The sequence below is a fragment of the Chelonoidis abingdonii genome, chromosome 5 (genome assembly GCF_003597395.2).
Source record: "Chelonoidis abingdonii isolate Lonesome George chromosome 5, CheloAbing_2.0, whole genome shotgun sequence".
NCBI lineage: Eukaryota > Metazoa > Chordata > Testudines > Testudinidae > Chelonoidis > Chelonoidis abingdonii.
The window spans coordinates 46240301-46265063 of NC_133773.1; the positions used below are offsets into that span (position 1 = coordinate 46240301).

At 42.7% G+C, this 24763-nt stretch overlaps 1 protein-coding gene across 1 annotated transcript in view; it reads left to right on the plus strand.

Annotated features, from left to right (window-relative positions):
* Positions 1 to 22557: 22557 nt before the first annotated feature.
* The window catches only part of INTU (inturned planar cell polarity protein), a 116746-nt gene continuing 114540 nt past the window's right edge, over positions 22558 to 24763 (plus strand). Inside the window, exon 1 of the mRNA XM_032806016.2 lies at positions 22558 to 23396. Within this exon, the coding sequence (XP_032661907.1) occupies positions 23284 to 23396 (113 nt within the window). The 5' untranslated portion in view covers positions 22558 to 23283. The remainder of the gene's footprint in view (positions 23397 to 24763) is intronic.

Sequence of the window (24763 nt, forward strand, 5' to 3'; positions counted from 1 at the left end):
TAGCTGCATCGTAAGACTTGTTGAGGTGAAGCTGAACGTTTTGGCTGCTGGAATTTTTGACATCTGGGGAGCCAGAGGAAGCAGTTTGAGACTGAGAAACACAACAGTTGGATGCTTCATCTCAAATTATCTGCAGTGAAATAGTTAATACTGTTGATTTTGAAATTGTCACTAAGTTTCAGCCTTCACAGCCCATTGAGATAAGCAAGGCAATTCACATCGCTCAAGGTTGGTGTTTCAGGCTGTCTGCAGACTCAGGGATGCAATGGTGAGTCTGTTTAAACCCAGTTCAGATTTTGAAGATTTCTTTCCTAACCATAAGTGGTAGATTAGGGACTTAATAATGGGACAATATGGCCCATCATTTTATTTTTAAATAAAAGCTTTTTATCTTGAGTACTATTCTGTGGCAAAGGGTGGATTTCAGAAAGTCAGTTGCAGAACACATGGGGCTCTGGATATAATACACAATATAGGCTTTTATGTGATAAATCTTTAATCTGATATAAATATAGGACTATTTTTATTCATAGATTTTGTCTTCAATATTCCTGAAAACGTCAGCATTTTTGCAGATATTTATGGGACAAACTCCAATTGCCCTATTCAGAGCCTTATTGAGGTCACTGGAGCAACTTGTATGAAATGAAGTAAAAAGGATTTGACCTAATACAACTTTAACTGGTAACCAAGTTGGAAATTAAGGCAGTTTATCTTTAGAAATCAGATTCACCTGCTTAACTGTTCATTTATTTTTGTAGTTTTACGTGGCAACAGTCAACATAAAAACCAATGAGTGTCTCAACATAAGAAATTGCAGATACCTCATGAACAACCAAGGGAAGTTTGCCAATCCATTTGATAGAGGCACTACACTGAATTAATGGAGTTTCTCAACTTCACTCAGCCCCTTAAGGATGATGAATTGAAAAGAGAATTTATTTTAAAGTGAAGAACACAAAGCCGGGAGATAATTGCCGATATCATTTATGTTGTCCTAATACATCAATATCTGGACTGCTCAAACTTCAATAATAAAGCTGAGCATGTAATTACATACTATTTTTAGCATAACCTAGAGTGCCATGGCCAATAATTTTACAGGTGTTTTTAAAGCTGATACAGTGTAGCAGTAGAACGGGTCTCAGTAATGTCCATACATGAAAAGTGGACACAGAAGCTAATGCACACTAGATCCTCAGTCTGAAAGGTGACTGACTAGTGCGTGAAAACCTGGCACCTTGAAGTCAATGGCAAAGCTCCCATTGACTTAAACAGAGCTAGTATATCACCAATGAGGTAGGAAATTAACTTTTTTTTTTTGCTTCTCCCATTTTTGCAAGCTAAAATACTATGAACATTTTGATTTTCTAATAGAAAATGAAGCAATAATTTCCTAATGTCTTCTATTCTTTGCTGAAGCAGAATCATTTACAGATCCACTGAATGTGTAATTTTAAACCCTTTTAATTTAAAATTTCTGAAACTCCTCAGATTTATACACTGTTGTTTTCCTTTCTAAAACCTATGGATCTGTTTTAATTTTAGGGCTATTAATCATAACTGATGGTCTAAATATAATTGCTTTATAACACTTTCCATTCACCAAGCACAGAATGGGCTCAACTCTGCAAATTGCACCTCCCTGCCCCATCTTGGTCTATTGCAGTCATCAAAGGTCTGTGAAGTGATGTTAGTACTGCCTTCCTTTTTGTAGAGTCTCTGTTACTGGAAAGGGGCTTTATTCTTATCTGGAGTGGGTTTGACTTCTGGATTGTTGGGTGGCTTGTTTGTTAATATTTTAAATATATTCTTTTTTGTGATCTTTATTTCATTAACTATTGAAGGGATACTCTTAAAAGGTTATAGTACTAAATATGGTTATTAGTTGTATCTTTTGGAAGAGTGCTTGTAATTGCTGTTTCTTGAGACTATTGTTTGTATTTTAAAGTATATATTTTTGTATAGTATTGATCTATGTGTGTGAACTTGAATTAGGTCAATGTGTGTCAATGTACACATACATAATTTTTTATTTTTTTAACAGTTGTGTTAGCAGGTTTCTTAGGGTTACTACTGAAAGAACAATACTATGGGTCAGAATTAAGGTTGTGCAGAGATGAACTATGCATCATTATACTTGATTAGAACATACATGGTCCAAAAAAATAAGTAAGTTTCACAATTAAAGCATTCATTCATTCATTCACATAAAGTCCTTATGTTTTATGTGAGAGGCAATAACGTGATGTGATCATTACCCCTTAGCAACCTCAACTGATTCTTTAAACAAAGTATTTTTAATATACCCATTTATTTATTAAATCTTTAACTTCTTTTGTAGAGCTAAATGAGGACAGATTTTTACAACTGGAACAAATCAGATTATTAAAAGGTGAAACTGAGGGGGCCCCCAAGCCAACACTAACTTGTATAGAACCCTGCCTCTTTACAACCACCTCTGTACAACAGGCCAGCACAAAGAGCTTGCGTTAGCTGTCTCTGGGGGTGAACATCACCCTCAGTGCACACCTGGGAAGATATACACAGTATCTCGGTAATTAAATTAATCAGATATAGCTTGTTTTCACACAGATAAGTGATTTGCCAATATTCGATTACTCAAAAAAGTTATTTTTACAAATACACTTTTTCTAGAACACTAATACTGAGCGACATTAAGGAGAATATAAATTCAGAGATTAAGTATCACTGCTTTTTTATCCCTTATTACCTATCTAACCAGCATTTCATGACCAAGGCAAGAAGGGCTGCTTACCTCTTTCTTACTAAACTGACTTCCATTTAAAAAATGTTTTATACACTTTTGGATGTTAAACTTTCCAAATTTATGTTGTGATTTACATGGAGCTGCTGTGTAATGATTTTTTCATACTGATCTTGTTAGTGGGATGCTTGCTGTGATTGTTTTTGTAAAACAAGAAGTCATTTTACAAGAATGATTTACAGTTCACCTTTAAAAAAATTTTTTAAAAATGAGGCCACAAAGGGAAGGTAACAATAGGTATATCACTGGTCATACTATTTACAAAAAGGCAAATAAGGACAACCCAGGGAACTATAGATCAGTTAGCTCAACTTTGGTACCCAGAAAGATAATGGAGCAAATAATCAATTTGTAAGCACCTAGAAGATAAGAAGGTGATAAGTAAGGCTATGATTTAATCATGGGTATTTTTAGTAAAATTCATGGACAGGTCACAGGCAAGAAACCAAAAACACAATACATACCACAGCCTGTGGCCTGTCCATGACTTATACCATAAATACCCCTGACTGAAGCTTAGGGGGCACTGCCAGGGTGGAGGGGGGCATAGCCCAAGGCACCAGTTGCCTGGGGGGTGGGGGTGGGAGAAGCTCTGGGGGGCCAGCAGAGAAGACATCGCTGCTGAGAACCGCCAAACTGCAGCTGCTCCAGCCACCCCCAGGACCGCTGCTCAGGTAGTCCCCAGGGCCAGCTGCATCAGCTACCACTCAGGGCGGCCCTGGGGTGCAGCTGGCACCAGGGCCACTCCAGCAGTGGCTGGTGCAGCTCAGTGCTGGGCTGCCCAAGAGTCTGGATGCAGAGCCACTCCAGCAGTGGACGGTGTGGCTGTCTCCACGGCTGTCTGAGCAGCTGGCTCCAGGGCCAGCTACTTGGGCGGCCCTGGGGTCAGCCACACTGGAATCCATGACTTCTGCAACCTCCATGACAAACACAGAGTCCTAGTGGTAAGTAACAGTCCACATGGATTTGTCAAGAAAAAATCCTTTCAGACCAACCTAATATCCTTCTTTGGCAGGGTAACAAACAATGTGGATGGGGGGAAAAACCAGTACATGGGATCTCTCTCATCTTTAGTTATGCTTTTGGTATTGTCTCACATGATCTTCTCATAAGGAAACTAGTGAAATATAACCTAGATGTGTGCACAACTGGTTGGAAAGTCACACTCAGTCACACTAGAAAGGCAAATTAAGTGGAGCCCTGCAGGGACCTTTCCCAAGACTGGTTCTATTCAGTACCTTCATAAATAATTTGAATAATGGCATAGAGAGTACACTTTTACAGTTTGTGGAGGAGTTGCAAGCACTTTGGAGGACAGGATTAGAATTCAAGATGATCTTGAAAAACCTAGAGAAATGATCTGAAATAAACAGGATGAAATTCTTAGGGGTGGACACTGCCAGGGCTGTGGGGGCAGTAGAGCAAAAGTACTACACTTAGAAAGGAATACCCAATTACACAAATAGACAATAGGAAATGACTGTTTAGGAAGGAGAACTGCTGAAAAGGATCTGTGGGTTATAGTTACTCCTGAGGGAATTCTGCACACAGTCTTAAAATTCTGCAAATTTTGTTTGTCAATAAGTAAAGATATAGGCTCCAGCATGCCAGTGGGGAGCACAGACCACTGGCTGCGTGGAGATGGGAGATCACTGTACAGCCCCCATCCCTCCCTAGGACATGGACTGCACCTGACTCTGACATAGCAAAAGGGCCATGCCTACCCTTCCACACCAGGTGCACCAAGATAGTAAGTGAGAGAGACAGAGTCTAATACACACACCCAGCCCTGCCCCCCTACCCCAATCCAGGTGTGCGGCAAGCAGGTTTAGCCCGGCAGGATCCAACTATGGGGCAATATGGGTGCAGGCAGCTCAGTGGGGTGCAGGGGCAGCTGAATACAAAGGGGCTTGTTGGGGGGTTTCAGGTGCAGGGGGAATGGGATTCTGCAGGGTAGTCTAGGTGAAGATGGTTGGGGCTCAGCAGGGGGGACTGGGTGTGGGGAGCTCTGTAGAGGGGGTCTAGGTGATGGGGAAGTGAGAGACTTAATAGTGTGGAGGTCTAGGTGCAGGATAGGTGGGGCTCATTGGGGTGGGGGTCCAGGTGCTGCGGGGCTCACCATGCTGGTCCAGGTGCAGGGAGGGTGGGGCTCATTGGGGTGGGGCATTGAATGTGGGGGACTCAGCAGAAAGTGAACTGGGTGAACAGGTGGGGGTCCAGATGCAGGGGGGAAGGAGATCAATGGGGATCTGCATGTAAGAGGGTGGAGCTTGGCAGGGGATGGGGGAGGTTGGTGCAGGGCTCACCGGGGGTGATCCAGGTGCATCGAGCTCCATATGCAGGTGGTGAGGCTCGGCAAGATGCAGGTTCAGGTGCAGTGACTCAGTGGTGTGGATGAGGCTCAGCTAGATGTTCTGGCTCTAGGGGGGTGGCGTTTGGATGCATTGGGGTTGGGCGGAGAGGGGAGCAGCTCCCCCATACAGTGACTCCTCCCCCTGCAGTTGCCAGCACACTGGTAGGCAGACAAGCTACACCTTTCCTTGGTCTGGAACAGCTTCTTTCTCTGCAGCCAGTAGGGTGACCAGACAGCAAAGGTGAAAAATCAGGACAGGGGTGGGGGGTAATAGGAGCTTATTTAAGAAAAAGACCCAAAAATCTGGACTGTCCCTGTATAATCGGGACCTCTGGTCACCCTAGCAGCCAGCCATTTTCATTTCATATTGAGTGGGGTAGGCCAATGGCTCCATCTTCTCCCTATCCTTTTCTCTCTCCCTTGAAGCAATTTTCACCCTAGGAAACACACAAAAGTAGCAATCCATGTACTCCTCTGACCAGTGACAATCAATCAGAGTACCTGTGCTCATCACCAAGGGGACAAAAAAAAAGTATCCTTATACTCTACTACCTCTGTGCAACCATGCAAGGCCAAAACAGTTTAATTCTCCTATTGTGGCTCTAAACTGCAGCTGCCTAATGGTCTAAAGTTAGGATTCCCTTCCTTCTATGCTTTTGCACAGTTCTTTATCTCAGTGGCTTTCAAACTCAGGGTCAGATCCCTCAGGGGGTCACGAACTGTCAGCCTCCACTCCAAACCTCGTTTTGCCTTCAGCATTTATAATGATGTTAAATATATAAAAAAGTGTTTTTAATTTATAAGGGGGGGGTGTCAAACCCAAAGGCTTGCTGTGTGAAAGGGGTCACCAGTACAAAAGTTTGAGAACTACTGCTTTATCCCTTTTGTTACTCATTATTTCCTCTTTTGTCCTTTTTTCTGCATTCAAACAAGCTCTGGTCTCCCACATTGACGAGGAAACATTATTTATGTTAACATAGACTCTATGATACCTAGTCATGGACCCAGACTCTATTGTACTAGGAGCAGAACAAATATTTGACCCCCTTTCTCGTGAACAAAGGCTACCCAGACTCTTCTTCCTTTCTCAGTAAAATTTGGGAGAGTGCTATTTATTCACAGCTTTCATTTATACCACTGCTTACTTCTTCCCCTCCTATCAGCTGCCACTCTAATCAATCGTTCTCATGAAACTGTTGTTCTCTTCTCCCTCACACCCCCAGTGCTATAAATTTTTCTTTATTCTTTTCAAGCTTTCAGTGGCTGAGTAAGCACAGCCTTCTCAAGGTCACGTTCATCCCTTGTGTAATCAAATATTAGGATTTGCCCCTGCCCATTTCTGGCATGACAGCTCAGTTGGGGGTGGGAGTTTCCCCTCTCCTCATAGTGCCAACCTTATCTTTCTATCCATTGCTTTCTGTGTCCTGAGTGCAACAACATGGGAGATCTCTCCTCTAATGCTGCAGCAAATGCCCCGAACATAGGTCTGACTGGGGATTAGACCTCGCAGAGTGCATAATAAAGGAGCCGTGAAACAGTACAGCAAAAGCCTGATTGGAATTATTTGTCTTCACTAAGGGGGAGGTTTTCAAAAGTCACACACAACAAACTCCCCTCTGTGCTTTTGAAAGTCTCCCCATTTCATTCCCTATCATCTTTTAATTTTCTCAAAATAACTGTATTTCATTCTTTAAAACCATTTTTTCTGTTCACATGAAATAATACGTGTTACTATTTTACTTTAGAAGATGCGTAGGAGCCCAGTGTGCAGGAACCCTTCAAAAGCCCAAATTCCACATTTAGCTTTTGTGCTGTCACTTGCTGCATTCTTACCAATTCTCTGGATAATAAGAAAGAATCCCCAAGTATATAGGAGTTGAATGTAAAAAATCTGACACCAGATGGTGCTATTTTGCTATTTTTAGAAAGCATGTGAAATATTTAGATATTAAAAATAAATTGACAAAATCTAAACTAGAGAGAAAAGTATCTATTGCATTAAATTATTGGCCAATTATGTGACTGCTTTAATGATTGTGTATTCAGCATTTTAAGGAACTATGGATTTTCAGATCATATCGGATATGAAACGTGAAAATAAATGTCTTAACCTTTTGCAAATAATCCTGATTAACTCATGTTGAAAAGTTATATAAAATGCTTCATCCACAAAATTACTACATTTGCTTCTAAGAGTGTGGTTTAAACCCAAAAAAGTGGAATTTCAGTTACAAGCAGCTGTCACACAAAGTGGAGAGGAGGGGGAGAGAGAATTAAGGGCAGAATATCTGTATTATTGGCCATAACTTTTCATTCCTTTTTTTTATGGAAGTATGAGAGAGAGGAGTTGTTCCTTCTCTCCATTTCTTCTGTTGATTTGAGGCATATTCAGTATTCCTAGCCCCAAGTATTAAAAATTCACGAGTCAGCCCCCTCACCCCAAAGTCACAAGACTGTCTTACAAGGGAAATTGGGCTGTATAGTTTGGATGTGCTCCACCTCAGTAGAAGAGGGACCAATCTCCTCCGGGATAGGCTGGCTAGAGTAGTCAGGAGAGGGTTAAACTAATAGCAAAAAGGAAAAGGAAAAATAGGGAAGATATAAACACTCAGATAGCCCAAACGTAAGATGTTGGGAACAAAGTTCATCAAGAAACTAAAAGTGACATGGAAAAGGAATGTAATTGCCTGTACACCAATGCTAAGAGCCTGGGTAACAAATGGAATTGGAACTGCTCATTTATGAGCATAAATTTGATCAAGCTGGTATTACTGAAACCTGATGGGATGATTTGCATGATTTTAATGTTAAAATCAATAGTTATCTATTTAGGAAGGATTGAGTTGGGGGGGGCAGAAAAGGATGGGGGAATGCATTCTGTCAAAAATGGCATTACCTGTTTCCAAGTCACTGATAATTTGTGGAGAAAGGGAACTTGAATGCTTATGGATCAATATCCTAACAGATTATTCACAAGATGGGATATTAGTTGGCATTTGCTACAGATCACCAAATGTCACTAGTGAACAGGATGACCTCTTCCTTATGCACCTATCTATAACATGTGGGGGGGCTGGGGGGAGAAGAACTATGTTATCACAGAAGGACTTCAATTTGAGTGGCATATGCTGGAGGTGTCATACTGCCGGACTAAAACATCCTTGGAATGTCTAAACATTAGATTAAATTTCTTAACTCAAAATGTGTTGCACTCGACATGGGAGAATTCTTTATTAGATCTTATCCTAAAGAGAAAATGACCATAGGAAAAAAAGTAATGGTAGCTTAGGTACAAGTGATCATGACGATCACAGAACTTGCAAGAAGAATAAAGTCCAGACTAGTAAAATACGTGTTTGGTGCTTTAATGGGTCCAGTTTCACAAAACTGGAAACAATTACAAGCCAGATCAGGTGAGAGGAAGAATTTAATCAGAAAAATGTGAACGATAATTATGAATAATTTAAGAACACCTTACTACATGCCCCAAAAGCCACAATCGGGGGAAAAGGCCATGCTGGTTTTAAAAAAAATGCACTGGTTTAGAGGGGAGGCAATGGCAGCTATAACATAATAAATGGAAGAAAGGGGAAGTTGATAGTAATTAATATAAATCAGAAGATAAGAATTTTAGGAAGTTGATAAGGGAAGCAAAGAGACACAAGGAGAAATCTATGGTCAGTGGAGTTAAGGACAATATGGAGGGTTTTAAACGTATATATTAGGAACAACAACAACAAAAAGTCCTGACAGTGGTTTTGGTCTGTTACTACATGGAAATGTAGAATTATTCTTGATAATTCTGAAAAAGCAGAAGCGTTAAATAAATATTTCTGTTTTGTATTTGGGGAAAAAACAGATGATACAATCTCATCATATGGTGAAACACTCTTTCCATTCCACTAGTGTCTCTAGAGGATGTTTAACAGAAGCTACTAAAGTTACACATTTTTAAATCGGCAAGTTCGGATAACTTGCCTCTTGTTGAAAGAGCGAGCTGAGGAGCTCAATGGACCACATTAATGTCAATTTTCAAAAAGTCTTGGATTGTTGAGGAAGTCCCAGAAGACGTAATTACACTAGCATAATATTGGTTCCAGGATTATTTGTATCAAACTGACAAAACAGGTATAACATGCAGTGCTGCCAACACGAGCAGAGTTATTGCAGCCACTTTTGTGGGGATCGCACAAACACAAACAGCTCAGGAATTTTGCTTAGTTACCTACAGTTTTCTCCTTTGGCCACTAGAAGCCACTCTGCCACAGGCAGCTGCCTGCAGTATCCAGGCATCCATGGGTAGGTCTATATCGCAATAAAAAACTCACAGCACCAACTCTCACAGTATGTTAACACTGCAATTAGACACCCATGGCTGGTGCCTGCCAGCTGACTCAGGCTCATGGGGCTCAGACTAAGCAGCTATTTAACTGCAGAGTAGACATTAGGGCTCAAGCTGCAGCCCACGCTTTGGGACCCTCTTAACTCTCAAGGTCCTACAGTCTGGACTCCAGTCTGACTGTCTACACTGGAATTAAACAGCTGCTTAGCCAAAGTCAGCTAGCATGAACCAGCCATGAGTGTCTAATTGCAGTGTAGACACACTTTCAGAGCCCACTTCAATTAACTCAGGCTACAGGGCTAAAAGTCTGGGCTCAAGCCTGAACATGTACAGTGCAGTTTTTAGCCCTACATCCTGAGCCCAAGTCAGCCACCCCAGGCCAGCCATGCCTGTGCTGCAGATCTTATTCCAGTGTAGTTGTATCCCAGGTGTACTCTGAGCAGGGCAGAGCTGGACCTTCCTGCCAAGATTAGCAACCATAGCCTCAAGCTCACCATGACAGTACACAACAAGAGACTTAATGGAGGTAACAGGCCAAGGCAGCCCCTTACCCTGAAGGCTGGAAAGAAGGGACAGCAGCCGGAACCTACCAGGGAATATGGAGATTATAGGTGCTGGGACAATAGCGGATTGAAGAAGCCAGCCCAGAAGAGAAGTTTCAGGGACTGCAGGATCCTATCAGGGGAACTGGAGAGTGGGGAAGCAGGTGTAGGTGTGTGTGTGTACCCACAGTTATGTGTAGAAGTTTGGATTTCAGTCTGTAATTGTCATACATGGTGGGGGAGAGGGGTTCTCAGGAAGAAGCTTAAAAAAAAAAACACAGACCAAAAACCATTTTAAGAAAAGAAATCTAAGTTTTTAAGTCATGATTTTGGGAGTTCTAAGTTGTGATTTGTGAACTCTGTGGTTTAGGAATACCAAATACTTTAAAAGTGTCCTGAACCAGGTTCTCTGATCTGGCCAACGTGCACTCAGCATACAGCCACATAAGAGGAAATGGTAACCACCTTTGGCACTCCCGGAACCAGCCAGAAACCAGTCTGGTCTTTACTGTAAATTAGAACAGCCCAAAAGGAATCTTGATCCCAGTCTTATCCTCTAGCCACTATAAGCTGCAGAAATAATTCTGCATAGAACAGTCATTCAACTAAACACAACTTTAAGATTTACAAGCTAAGTCTGGCTTTATAGGAATGTATTTCAGAGATACTCTTTCACTGAATAAATGCTAAAGCACAGAAGGGATCAAATAGCAAAACTGGAAAATATTTGTAATCTTTCAGAGGGTCAGAGCAATGAAAATGCTGAAAATTGAGTCCTGTCTACACCACAGTTTGTACCTTTGCTAATACCAGGGCAACTAAAAAACAGCTACAATTTTCTAGTATGCATATGGTGCTAGAGTAAAAATATAAGACCTAGAAAAATGTTTAAGTGATCTGCCATTCTTTTCAGTTCTTATAACCCTAACCACTATCCTGGTCAACATATCCCATCATATGGGCCTAGCTGAGAGAGGACTGACACAGAAGAGCACAGGGACTATAAAAGCCCTAGTAATTTTACTGATTGTTGCTCTATGGGGACCCACTGAAGTACTCTCTTGTAGCTGGGCCCAGCATAGCAGATGGTCTCTCCAGTCCCATGGTAGTTTACCTCTTCTTGCGACAGCCCTCCAGCCAAGTCACAATTTAATTCCACCCTTCCCAGGTGAACAAGAGTACAACACAAGACAGCCTTCTGCCACCTTTGGGGCTTTTCCTAAGCCTGTCAGTTAGGTTCAATCTTCCACCCTACCCTGGCATCAATACTCCTTATATAAGACTTATGCACCCTTTCCTCAGAGCTGGTAGGGGAATTCAGACCCTGGACCATGGCCGAGGGACTTTGGTTTAACATCTTCTTGTTTCATATAGCCACTGCCTACCTACCTCTTGTTTGTGTTTAACACAAGATCTCCTCTGGTTCCCCGTCCACCAGCTTCTCCCAGCTTCTCCTTTCTCTGCTGGAACTTTGCTCCTGCAGAACTAGCTGTCTGCAACCTACCCGCTTTCTAAGGCTCATCGCAGAGATTCCAGCCCTATTCCAGAAGATAGGAACGTATGACCTCAGCTCTCAGTGGTTTCTCAGTCTTCCCTAAAGCTCCCCTGTAGCTTTCACTTCCTTCTTTTATAAAGCCCCAGCTCCTCAACACTTGGGTCTAATAACAAATCAAGGTTGACACACCCTCCAGGTGCAGCAAGGAGAGCTAACTGAGGTCTCAAATTTCTGTTAACCTTTTGTTCTCCTGCATGGGGTAGGCACACCATCACACTTTGAATGATATAATGTCCCAAATTTACCCCTAATGCAACACCATTGATTTCAGTCATATTACACCAAGGAATAATTTGACTCAGTATATTTTCTGTCATGGTATATACTACAACCAGGAACAGGCTTTATGCACAGAGTAGACAGTGCTTATTCTGTGTGTAGGGGGAAAAGGATGGAGGAACTGGAGATCAGAAATGCATCTAGGAGAGGGAAGAAAAGATGAAGATACATTTAATAAATATTTGGGTAATTGGGACATGATACAGAAAGAAAGGAGGAAAGACAGACAAGGGATACATAAAAAGGAATAGAAAAAACAAGCACTTCTCTTCCCTGCTTTCCTCCTACCGATTTCACTCTATTTCTCCCACTCCCTTCTTTCTATTTTTCCTCAATCTATGCCTTACTTTTGAAGATGTTTATTAATATGCATTAACCAGAGTTGGATTAAGGCATAGGCAATACAGGCACAGTTTCTAGAGTCATGTGATGACATCAAAATCTCAACTTTCATTTTTTTTAAATAATTAAGTCTTGAGCCTTAATGGTTACAAATAAACTATGAACCCAGCATGACCACTGCAGTGACATCTGCCAAGAGTCTGACTTCATAATTCTCAGAGGTATGAACTGTCTAAAGAATTTCAAGTGGGATGTTAATGCCAAGACCAGCACCAACCCAACAGAGAACTCTGTATATAAAGGAGGAAAAGAGGGTAATGAACCTGACCCAACCTGTCCCAAGCAGATACACTCTGGCTTCCTCAGTAGGGGTAGAGAGAATCCAAGCTGCTCCTGAGATGTGTGTCCATATTTTCTTTTGGGGGGAAGGAAAGGGCATGCTGCTGCCTCTGCCTTTTTAGAACTCCCTCTCCTCCAATGGGGGGTGCAACCACCACGTGGACGTGGAGCCACTGAGGTCATTAACCAGAATCTCAAAAACAAACAAAAGAAGGGTAAAAATTTAGAAAAGTAACATAGGATATAGGATAGTGGACAAACTGACTGAACGGTTTAGAGCAGTGGCTCTGAATTTTTCCAGACTACTGTACACCTTTCAGGAGTCTGATTTGTTTTGCATTACCCCCAAGTTTCACCTCACTTAAAAATTACTTGCTTACAAAATCAGACATAAAACTACAGAAGTATTGCAGCACACTATTACTGAAAAATTGCTTACTTTTTCATTTTTCTCATATAATATAAAATAAACCAACTGGAATATAAATATTGTACTTACATACCAGTACTTTTTATGTAGCCTGTTGTAAAACTAGGCAAATATTTAGATGAGATGATGTACCCCTTGGAAGACCTCTATGTACCCCCAAGGATATACATACCCCTGACTGAGAACCACTGGTTTAGAGCACAGGTTTCTTAAGGGGATATTGAACCTTTCATCTTTAAGTCACATGTTCAAATGTCCAGTTATTACCTTGTTATGGCTGTTCAATAGTATGTCCAATTCTTGGAGAATAGATGTCCACACCACAAAACCACCACCACAACAACTACTAACTGGTAGTGGACTGAACAAACATAGAAACCAAATTACACTGCAGTTTATGATTGAGGCGCATTCTTAACACAGGCCTGGTCCACACTACGCTGTTAAATCGATTTTAACAGCGTTAAATCGATTTAACGCTGCACCCGTCCACACTACAGTGCTCTTTAAATCGATTTAAAGGCCTCTTTAAATCGATTTCTGTACTCCTCCCCAACGAGAGGAGTAACCCTAAAATCGATATTATTAAATCGGAATAGTGTTAGTGTGGACGGAATTCGACGTTATTGACCTCCGGGAGGTATCCCAGAGTGCACCACTGACTGCTCTGGACAGCAATCAGAACTCAGAGGCACTGGCCAGGTAAACAGGAAAAGCCCCCACCCCACGAACTTTTGAATTCAATTTCCTGTTTGGCCAGCGTGGAGCTCTGATCAGCACAGGTGACCACGCAGACAGCACAGGTAACAATGCAGTCTCCTGAGAATCGAAAAAGAGCACCAGCATGGACCGCACAAGAGGTACTGGATCTGATCGCTATATGGGGAGAGGATTCAGTGCTAACAGAACTCCGTTCTAAAAGACGAAATGAAAAAATATTTGAAAAAATTTCAAAGGCTATGATGGGAAAAGGCCACAGCAGGGACTCAGTGCAGTGCAGAGTGAAAGTTAAGGAGCTCAGACAAGCATACCAGAAAAAAAGCAGCAAACGGAAGATCAGGGTCAGGGCCAAAAACATGCCGCTTCTACGCTGAGCTGCATGCAATTTTAGGGGCTGCTGCACCACTACCCCCCCCTTGTCCGTGGATTCCGAGGTGGGGGTCATAATCTCAACCATGGCGGAGGATTCAGCGGAGGGGGAAGATGAGGAGGAGGAGGAGGAGGAAGAAGAGGACGACCTTGCAGCGAGCACACAGCACTCCATTAGTCAAAACAGCCAGGAGCTTTTTGTGACCCAGACGGAATTACCCCCCAGCCCTCCCAAGCCACTAGCCCAGACAGTGAAGCCATGGAAGCGACCTCTGGTGAGTGTATTTGTAAATATCAAACATGGTTTAAAAGCAAGCGTTTTTTAATGATTGATTTGCCAGGGCTTGGGATGCATTTGCAGCCAGTAAAGTTACAGGAAAAGTTTGTTAACATGTCTGGGGATGGAGCGAAAATCCTCCAAAGAAATCTCCATGAATCGCTCCTGGAGGTACTCCAAAAGCCTTTGCAGAAGGTTTCTGGGCAAGGCAGCTTTATTCCGTCCACCATGATAGGACACTCTGCCTCGCCATGCATGTAGCAAGTAAATTGGGTATCATTGCGTGACAAAGCAGCAGCTGCGTATGGTCCTGGTGATTGCTGGCATTCAAGAAACATCCGTTCTTCATCTCGCGCTGTGATTCTCAGAGAGTTATATCATTCATTGTAACCTGGTTGAAATTCAGGAATTTAATTAAGGGGACAGAGATGGCTATTTTCCTACTGGGCTGTTGCTTAAATCAAATCCTTCCTTGCATGTAGCAAAGCTGGGGGAGGGGAGGAAGGATAGCGCTGAGCTTTTCTGCGTTTGGCGAGCAGGAATCTTCCAGCTACCAGCCCACGCGGTGGGGGGGGGGGGGGAAGGAGGGGGTGATTAGTTTGATCTTACATGATAGCAGCCATGCGGTGGGGGGAGGAATATAGCAATCCTTACATAGGGAAGAGGAGGGGTTGGCGTCTGCTGCTGCCTGTTAACAGGAAAAAAGGCATCATAGGGCACTGTGTATATGAAGGCTGGAGAAGTCAAAGATAAAGCCTTACCATGGCCGCATGAAAGCTGAAGTATGATGCCCGGACCTGCGTCTGTGAGATCTGCAACACCAGAGCCACAGGCACTCAATATTAAAAGATGCAAAATGCGACCTTGTAGTGAAATCACATGTGCTATGTAAGGTGAATAGTGTTGTTCACTGTGAAAGAGTATAACCATTGTTCTGTAAAATGTATCTTTTTACATACTTCTCTCCCTGTTTTCCCTCCCCATGCAGCTGCACAGTTTTCCAGCCTCCCTACTCCATCCCGAAGGCTAGCTCAGATAAGGCGGAGGAAGAAGAGGACGCGAGATGAAATGTTCTCTGAAATCATGGAAGTAACCCGCAATGAAAGAGCTCATCAGAATGAGTGGAAGGACATGCTAGCAAAGTACAGGAAAGATGCCAGTGAACGTGAGGACAGGAGGGACGCGTGAGATGAGAGAGTGGCGCAGGAAGATCAGAGGTGTAGGCAGGAAGATCAGCGGTGGCGGGATGCAACGCTGGAGCTGCTGCGTGATCAAACTGATATCCTCCGACGTCTGGTGGATCTTCAGGAAGAGCAGCGGGGTTACAGAGTGCCACTGCAGCCCTGTTTAACCACCCTCAGTACTCACATGTTCCATATCTTCCTCACCCAGACGTGTTAGAACGCGTGGGGGAAGGCTTCTGCACCCGCCCACTCCACCCCCGTGGACAGTCCAACCAAAAGGCTGTCATTACATTGAAATGTGCTTAATAGCCTTTTCCTTCCCTCCTATCCTCCTCCCAAACCACACCTGGTATACCTTGATAATTCTCTGCCTCTTTTTATAATTACTTTTTAACAAAGAATACATGCAAAGGGGGAGGGTGGGTTGCTTACAGGGAATGTCTTTTTACAGGGAATGTCTTTATTTTTTAATCAAAGGGGAAAAGAAATAAGATTTTAAATGATAGTGACTTTATTTCCTTAAGCAAGCTGTAATCAAAGGGGGAGGGTGGGTTGCTTACAGGGAAGGAGTCAATGAAGGGGGGGGGTTCTTGAAGGGGAAACAAACACAGCAGTCACACCGTACCCTGGCCCGTGATGAAACTCGTTTTCAAGGCTTCTCTGATGCGCACCGCTTCCTGGTGTGCTCTTCTAATCATCGCCCTGGTGTCTGGCTGCTCGTAGTCAGCGGCCAGGTGATTTGCCTCAGCCTCCCACCCCGCCATAAAGGTCTCCCCCTTACTCTCACAGAGATTGTGGAGCACACAGCAAGCAGCAATAACAAAGGGGACATTGGTTTGGCTGAGGTCTGAGCGAGTAAGTAATGTGCGCCAGCGAGCCTTTTAAACGGCCAAATGCACATTCTACCACCATCCTGCACTTGCTCAGCCTGTAGTTGAACAGCTCCTGACCACTGTCCAGGCTGCCTGTGTATGGCTTCATGAGCCATGGCATCAAGGGTAGGCTGGGTCCCCCAGGATAACGACAGGCATTTCAACATCCCCAACTGTTATTTTTCTGGTCTGGGAAGTAATTCCCTTGCTGCAGCCGTTTAAACAGAGTAGTGCTTCTGAAGACACGAGCGTCATGAACCCTTCCTGGCCATCCCACGTGGATGTTGGTGAAACGTCCCTTGTGATCCACCAGTGCTTGCAGCACCATTGAAAAGTACCCCTTGCGGTTTACGTACTGGGTGCCCTGGTGCTCCTGGGGCCAAGATAGGGATATGGGTTCCATCTATGGCCCCCCCACAGTTAGGGAATCCCATTGCAGCAAAGCCATCCACTATGACCTGCACGTTTCCCAGAGTCACAACCTTTCGTAGCAGCAGCTTAATGATTGCTTTGGCTACTTGCATCACAGCAGCCCCCACAGTAGATTTTCCCACTCCAAATTGATTCCCGACTGACCGGTAGCTGTCTGGAGTTGCAAGTTTCCAGAGGGCTATTGCCACTCGCTTCTCCACTGTGAGGGCTGCTCTCATCTTGGTATTATGGCATTTCAGGGCAGGGGAAAGCAAGTCACAAAGTTCAAAGAAAGTGCTCTTACGCATGCGAAAGTTTCGCAGCCACTGCGAATCGTCCCACACCTGCAAAACTATGCGGTCCCACCAGTCTGTGCTTGTTTCCCGCGCCCAAAATCGGCGTTCAATGGGTAGAACCTGCCCCATTACCAGCAGTAGCTCCAAAACGCAGGGGCCCGCAGGTTAGGGAGAATTCAGTGTCCATGTCCTCATCGCTCTCGTCGCCGCGCTGCCGTAGCTGCCTCCTCCTCGCCTGCCTTTGCAGTTCATGGTTCACCATAGACAGCACGAGAATGCGCGAGGTGTTTACAACGTCCACGATTGCGTTACTGATCTCAGCAGGGTCCATGCTTGCTGTGCTATGGCGTTTGCTCAGTTCACCCAGGAAAAAGGCGCGAAATGGTTGTCTGCTGCTTTCACAAAGGGAGGGGTGAGGCTGTACCCAGAACCACCCGCGACAATGATTTTTGCCCCATCAGGCACTGGGCTCTCAACCCAGAATTCCAAGGGGGGGGAGACTGAGGGAACTATGGGATAGCTACGGAATAGTTACCCACAGTGCACCGCTCCAGAAATCGACACTAGCCTCGGACCATGGACGCACACCGTCGAACTAATGTGCCTAGTGTGGACGCGCACAATCGACGTTATAATATCTGTTTAATAAAACCGGTTTTAGCTAATTCGAAATTATCCCGTAGTGTAGACGTAGCCACAGAGAGGGAAAATTTTCTATACGTGCCTGCTTTGTGGCTTGACATATTGCAAGGCTAACTTCACTGATAAAGATGGCTGATTCTGTACTAATTTATGCAGCCACCCCTTGGTTGTACAGCAATTGCCACAGCTACAGAATTGTTATGATTGTTTATTAAGCACTGGTAGCATGTTTTGCATTGTGTATGAAGAAGTTGAGGAAAACAGTCACATTCTAAATAGATAAACAACACAACAGTGCTAGGTTAGCAGTTTTCTTTATTTTTTTTTCTTCCATGTGGTAACATAAAGCTTCTGCTTAGCATCTACAGCTGAGGAAGCTATTCCTTAGATTAAAAATAACAAAGGGTGTACAGGTGACATAATCAGAAAAGAAAATCTCTCTATTGTCAGTGCCTGCTGAGAATTGGTTACTGACCTAGTTATAACAGTCAAGCAGGTAAACCCATACTCAGGGCTGTAACTAAAATCCACTTACCATAGGCAAAAAGCTGCTGTTGTGGATTTACTTGTCACTATAACTATAAATCAAAAATCTGACCAAAAGGGCTGATCCTAAAAAAAAAAAAAAGAGGTGAATGGTTTCTTCCAACTCCTCAAATCCTATTGAATTCCTTCAAACTACCATCGTAACTTCAGTCTTAGCCAGATGGAATGACAGACAGCTCACTCTCATCCAAGCCTAGATCCCAGCAAGATATTGTGTTAGTCAATCAACCACATTAGCCAGGTCCAAGGAAATAGAAATGTAAAGTTATTTATCATCTCAATATTGGACATATGCACCAGTCCATGCTCTCTTATAAAAGATTTATGGCCAATAAGCAATTATCCTACATTTTCCTTTGGGTACTCATTGAAAGACAAGAACAGAGCCGCTTCAGTATGACTTCATTTATCCCTACCAAAATCTGTAATAGTATTAACACCTTGTGGTTAACGGTATCAGTGGCAAACGATGGATCTAAAAGAATGATCACTTGATTTTTATCCATTGCCAGAAGGAGATCATCCAGGCCTATCCAGGCCTAAAACCCAACCAGCCACAGTCAAGGAAATCTGAATATTCAAGATATAGCAAAAGTTGATTCAACACTACCTTCTTCCTAATCTTCCTCCAGAAAGGAAGATTATAGAAACACCGTCACGAGAGAGTTTCTTGAGCAAGGGCCTAACAACTGTGTCTTTAAAAGAAGTCATCAATATTTCCTTCAGAGGTTTGAGTTTGAAAATCTCCTCATGATATTACTCCCTAGCTCCACTGGATCACACACTTGAGAGGGCCAACTGGATAGTACCACAGAGGCCAGGTTAGAGTATCAGGCCAAGGACAAGTGCTAATAACCTTACATAATGTTCAGTATTAGGCAGAAATTTATTTCATAAACATCACTGTCCTTCCCAATCTTTCTTACATTATAAACAATAATCAACACAGTCAAAAGTGGGTAGCCCTTTTAAAGGGTCTGACAGTAAAGCTTTTCAGGTGGAGAGTGGGACCAGATGCACTGGAATTTTTCTGGCAGGCTGGGTGCCACTTTAAAGAGTTTGTTTCTTTTTCTTCATTCCCTTAATTTTGTTAATGTTACATTTTTTCCCATAAACTCTCTCTAGTCCAATGCATTTCAATAGGTTAAAGATACATCCTGGATTCCCCTCCCCCATCCCTCCCAAAACTGTTTCTTGTAATAAGAGCTAAGTAATAAAAGTGGACAAATTTCAAATATAGTGATCCCTAGCAGCCTTTCCTCCCTAACATATATAAATAGCTACTTCTGGGGTACTTTCTAAAATCCTGAAAAAAATTACAATAAAATAGTAATTTTGTAATCTCTTTAGTTTAGTGATCTCAAACTTACATGCTCAAGACTCAACTAAAATAATTATTGTAAATGTCAAAGGTTAAGGATTTGCAGAAATCATGTTTGAGGATTAGTCCTGCTTGCTTGGAGCTTTTTCTTTAGCTGTGAGGAACTTGTCTACAGCTGTAGGAACATAAATAGATCCAAGAAAGAAAATATACTTTCTTGAATGTATTCACTGCATCATGTTTGGATTGTTCCTCTTCTTTCTTTTTGTCACTTCTGTTATCTGGACATATTGATCTCAGGTGTAGTGACTTGGAAAATGTACAAATTAGTGTGCAGCAATATATTTTATTGGTCTTTAAACTTTGTGATTTTATCAGTTTGTCAACAGCAAGGCCCTGTTGGATCTTTTGTTATTGTACCTCATAAACCAAAGTAATCCTAAACCAAATATTTTACGTTTTCACATTTTGGCAAGCTTGAGGGGCTTTAAAATTTTTTAATTGATTTTACAAGCTCTTTTTCTTCTGAGGCATAAAAGATTCTAAAGATTTTTCACATACCTTTTGATCACACTCATAACAAAATGTAATATTGCTCACAGCAGATAATATCATTAAAAATAGAATTAGGTGCATAACTACAGGCAAAGTAATAAATGGTCTCTTGGGAGAAGTAGCTGAAGGATGGAGAAAAGCTAACCAGTTGCATGGACAGTTTACTGGCAATACAATCTGATTTTAATGTCCAATGTGTCATTCTACTGTTGTGTTTCACCAGCAAACGCTAGTACCAGAACTAGATTTTACATTATCCTAACTAAATTGGGAAATTACACAGCCCTCTGAGTCCAAAATGACTGTAACATCTATGTGTCCGTAAGGCATAAAAAACTGAAGGGAACAAAATAATACAAAATTTATACTGCTTTTTGTGTGTTGCTATTATGCAATATTGTTCCCATACCTCCACTTTGCAAGGCCAGTAGGAATGTAGGGAAGGCAGACTGGAGGCAAGGCCAGATAAACTGCTGAAGCTGAGAATCCAAAAGATATCATATTCTAAACTTTTCAGATCCTATCTTGGCTTATGAAGGGACTATTCCCTCAGCGCTCCTCAGACCTCATACATACAAGACAGCACGGCTGGTTCCTGCTGCCATTGGCAACTAAGCGCTGGTTGTGCTCTGTGATTCCTCCAAGGAGAGTAACAAAATGTTTTAGGATTAGCTGTTGCTGCTCTGAGCAGTATTAGCTAATCTCTGTTTTTTCTGTCCATTGTAATCCACGTAGGAGATGGAATGTACCACTTAGAACAGCTATTTCCCTACTCCTCCCTACTCTCTCTTTCTGAACAGCCCTGGGCTGTGGCAAATATTTTGTAAGGATACTGAAGCAGCTACATGAAAGAGGGGAACAAAACTCATGACCTTTCCTTTTCTCCCTGATGCACACCTAGTGCTGGAGGCACCATAGTGCAACCAGGTGTGCTATACCTTAAAGTGGGTGTGTCTTGGTAAGATGAGGATGTGACCAGTGCTCTGCCCTGCACACCTTACAAAGCCAGTGTGGTGGGGAGTGCAAGAGCCTCTTCTAAGCATGCTCAGCTAAGTGGCCCCAGAAGTTAGTAACATACATTCATAATGCCCAGCAACTGCTATCTGGGCACCACACTTCTGCATAAGCTTCCATCTCCCTAGCAATACAGACCTGGCTTTAAAGATCACAATAAAGCCTTCGTGGGCATGAAGATGAAAGATACATATACAAAAATATCTAATAACATACCTTGTAATAGTAGAATTGTGAGGAGTCTGTCTCTCTGTCAGAATTTCTGACCCTTACTAGAGAAAATTGTTAGGCACTGAGACATTAGAGACGTCTCATTCAGAATTAATATGACATTAACTCTAACCACCTAGCAATAGTGATTCTGCATTCACCACCCCCAGGCTGGACTATTGGTACTCAATTAGTCTGGAGTTGAAAACAAGACTGCAAGAAAGGTGCAGCTTTTCCACTCCATGGTGGCCTTCCTCCCAAGCAGTGGCCCTAGAAGTTAGTAGCTGGTGACACCACTCCATGTGGCCTTCCTCCCAGGCAGTCATGTTGAAGAGAGCAGAGCAGCTAACATCAGTTTTCCACAACTTTCACCTAGTTCCTGTTCATTCTCAGATATGTTTCATGGCAGTGGTCCAGATCTTTAAGGACCTTATTGGACTGTCTTAGGAACCACTCTTTTTTCATTGCTGTGATGTATTTATTATGATTATCTTGCATACTATGCCTGAGAGAGACTAGGGAGACAACAGCAAGGATCTTATCAGCTTACCATCCCAAACTGTGGGACTACCTATCACTGGAAATCGGGAACCCAAGTCTTGTTAAGTTCTGGAAATGATGCAAAACTCATCTCCTCATTAAGGCATTTCACAAAGAATTAAGCAGAAGAAAAACCTGGCTTCCCTCATATGAAAGACTATAATTTATAAATAGGAAATGAAAATGGCAGAGGATATGGTCCTCAAACCAGATTTACACCATTTACTTAAATGGAGCTGTGTCTGATGTAAAGGAAGCATTGCCTCCCGTGATTCAACAACCATTTAAAAGCAACCAGATTCAGTTTTTTATTTGTTTGTTTTTGTATTCACAACACACCCAACAATACCCTAGGTTGGATGAGATTCTGTATGTTCTATTATTTTTCATTTTTCATATACATTTGTAATAATGAAAAATAAAACTGACCAGTGCAAGAGTATTCAATATTGCAACTGCTAGTAAAATATGTCAAAAAAAAGATTTTCTGACATTGCAGGAGCCCTGGCTGAGTGGAAGAAGTTGTTACCTGAAGGATCTAGAGCTGCCAGTAAATAATTGTTTTACTTTATACAAAACTTGAGTTCATTTCCACAGGCCCATTTTTTTGTGGTGGCGGGATAGACTGACAGCAACATCATACCATATTAACAGCATTCTTAAGTTCCTTACTACATTACAAGGCAGGCAAGTTGCTACAGCTGACAACAGACCGTGAAGCAGTTCATAATTTCAGTTCCGTTTACATGCACAGGATTCAGAAGATAAGAGATCATTATGTCCTTAGAACCAGAGAAGTTAGTATCTGTTTTTTTCATGGAACAAATAGTTGATTCCAGGCCAGCCGTTTGGGACTTCCACCCCCAAAAGTTACCTTGATCCCTAGCAGACTGTGCATGGAGGACTTTAGGACCAGGGGAAGTCCGGGAGGAAGCAGGAGAATTGAACAGCTCCCACCTGCTCGGTTTGAATTGCTTTCAAAGTTTCATCTGCAGATAGAAGTTTGCCTTGGAGGTTGGAGCAGTAGCAAGCGATTCTCTCCTTCTTCGGGTAGACACTGGGCCTTTTCTCAAAACATTCAGAAAAGCTCTTGAGTGAGGGCTGGTATCTGCAGGCATCGGCTTTTGGAGGAAGGAGATTCTCCTGCTCTCTGGAGGCAGCAACTGTTCGACTCATGTTTTCTTTGGATCACAGAAGAATTGCTCTGAGGGCACATTCAATTCTTCCTCTTCACTTCTCCTGAAATGACAAGCTTGCTCACTGCTCTGAAACAGCTAACTCACCCCGGTGTAGCTGATCACTAGCCCTCGGGGAGAGAGGCTTGCGTGAAACCTGGCGAACAGTTCTGTGTCTGCAATGAAGTGGCCTCTCCTGTGCAGCATGTTCAGCGCTAGTAGGTACAGCATCCCGAGACCTGTGACCAAGAATCTGGAGGATCTGGACTCAGTGCAAAGTATCCTATTGCACAGGTTAGTGTGAGGGGGATGGGAGCTGAAAGGCAGGAGAGGGAGCTCACAGACCTTCCCTTTCCCACCAGGCACTCAGTTCAGACCGGTGAAGAACTGTTTTAGATATTTTTTTTTTTAATGTAACTGAAAGACATTGCCAATTCTTGTTTTACACTTCTTTCTAGCTGCTTCCTCTGGGGCAGGAGCAGTCGGATCTGAAGTCCCCTCTGACCCCCGCACTCTTGTAATTCCACTAATATGCTATGGTGAACCCCTTCTAGGCACCCCAGAAAGGGGTGTATTGCTAAACTTAAAAAACAAACAAACAAAAAATCTGGAAGGGCTAAGAACTACTGTGTGACACCCTCAGCCACTGAGCAATGAGCTTCCGTTATACAGAAAAGTAAATAAAGAGAACATCTCTCACTGTCCGCGTTGCTTAGTTCACAGACCCTGCTCCTGTGCATGACACGCTTTGGCTGTGCTGTAACAGACACATGATACCTACAAGAGGCAGCAGTTCAGTAACTACTACCGCTCTCAGAACAAGGAAAAAATTAAAATTGGGATATGCAGTTATCAACTTTCCGCTTTCTCCAGGAGGGTTATTAGTGGGCAGAGAGTCTTTTGTTGTTCAGACAGGAAATGAGAATGTGCTGTTTCCCCTTTTTTCTGTTATTCAGTCGAGGATGGGGAAATGTTTAATATCTGACATACAAAAGAAGCATGCTCGATAAAAAACCCAAACTTTCAAAGCATTATAGGAGATGTACTATTCGGACGCATGGGGGTAAAATGGATTGGATGGAGCGAATATTGAGCCGGGGCTGTTTGTGTCGGGTAGCCAAGAGAATGGGAAGAATTTTTACCTCTTTAATGCTAAGACTAAATTGAAGGGCTGGCTGATTTTAGAATAATTCTCTTGTTTAACTCCCTGTTTTAAGTGCCCTGGCATTTCCTGTAGTTGCCATATAGAGAGGGAAGGAACGCTGTATTGATACTTTGTAAGGGCACTATAAAAATCTAAGCAATACAATATGAGGGGTTTCGGGGCAATATTCAGGCTTACACTTAATAGAAATGTTGGGGGGGGGGAGACAAGAGGAATCACTTACATGATCATCTTGAATTTTTCTGCCTTTTTTTTTTTTTTTTAAATCACAAAGCTATGCCAGATGGGAAATCGTCTGCACCTTTGAGAGTGCAAAAGGAACGCTGAAAAGAAATTGCTTCTTTTCCCCCTTCCCCGCCCTCACCATCCCTAACATGCAATTTTCCAGTTTTCCGCAAAGAAGCACTCACAATGAGACCTTATCAAAGGGGCTAGTAAAGAAAGGACGCTAAAAGGGATCCCAAAGACAATTTCCCAGCACTAACCAGAAAAGGCT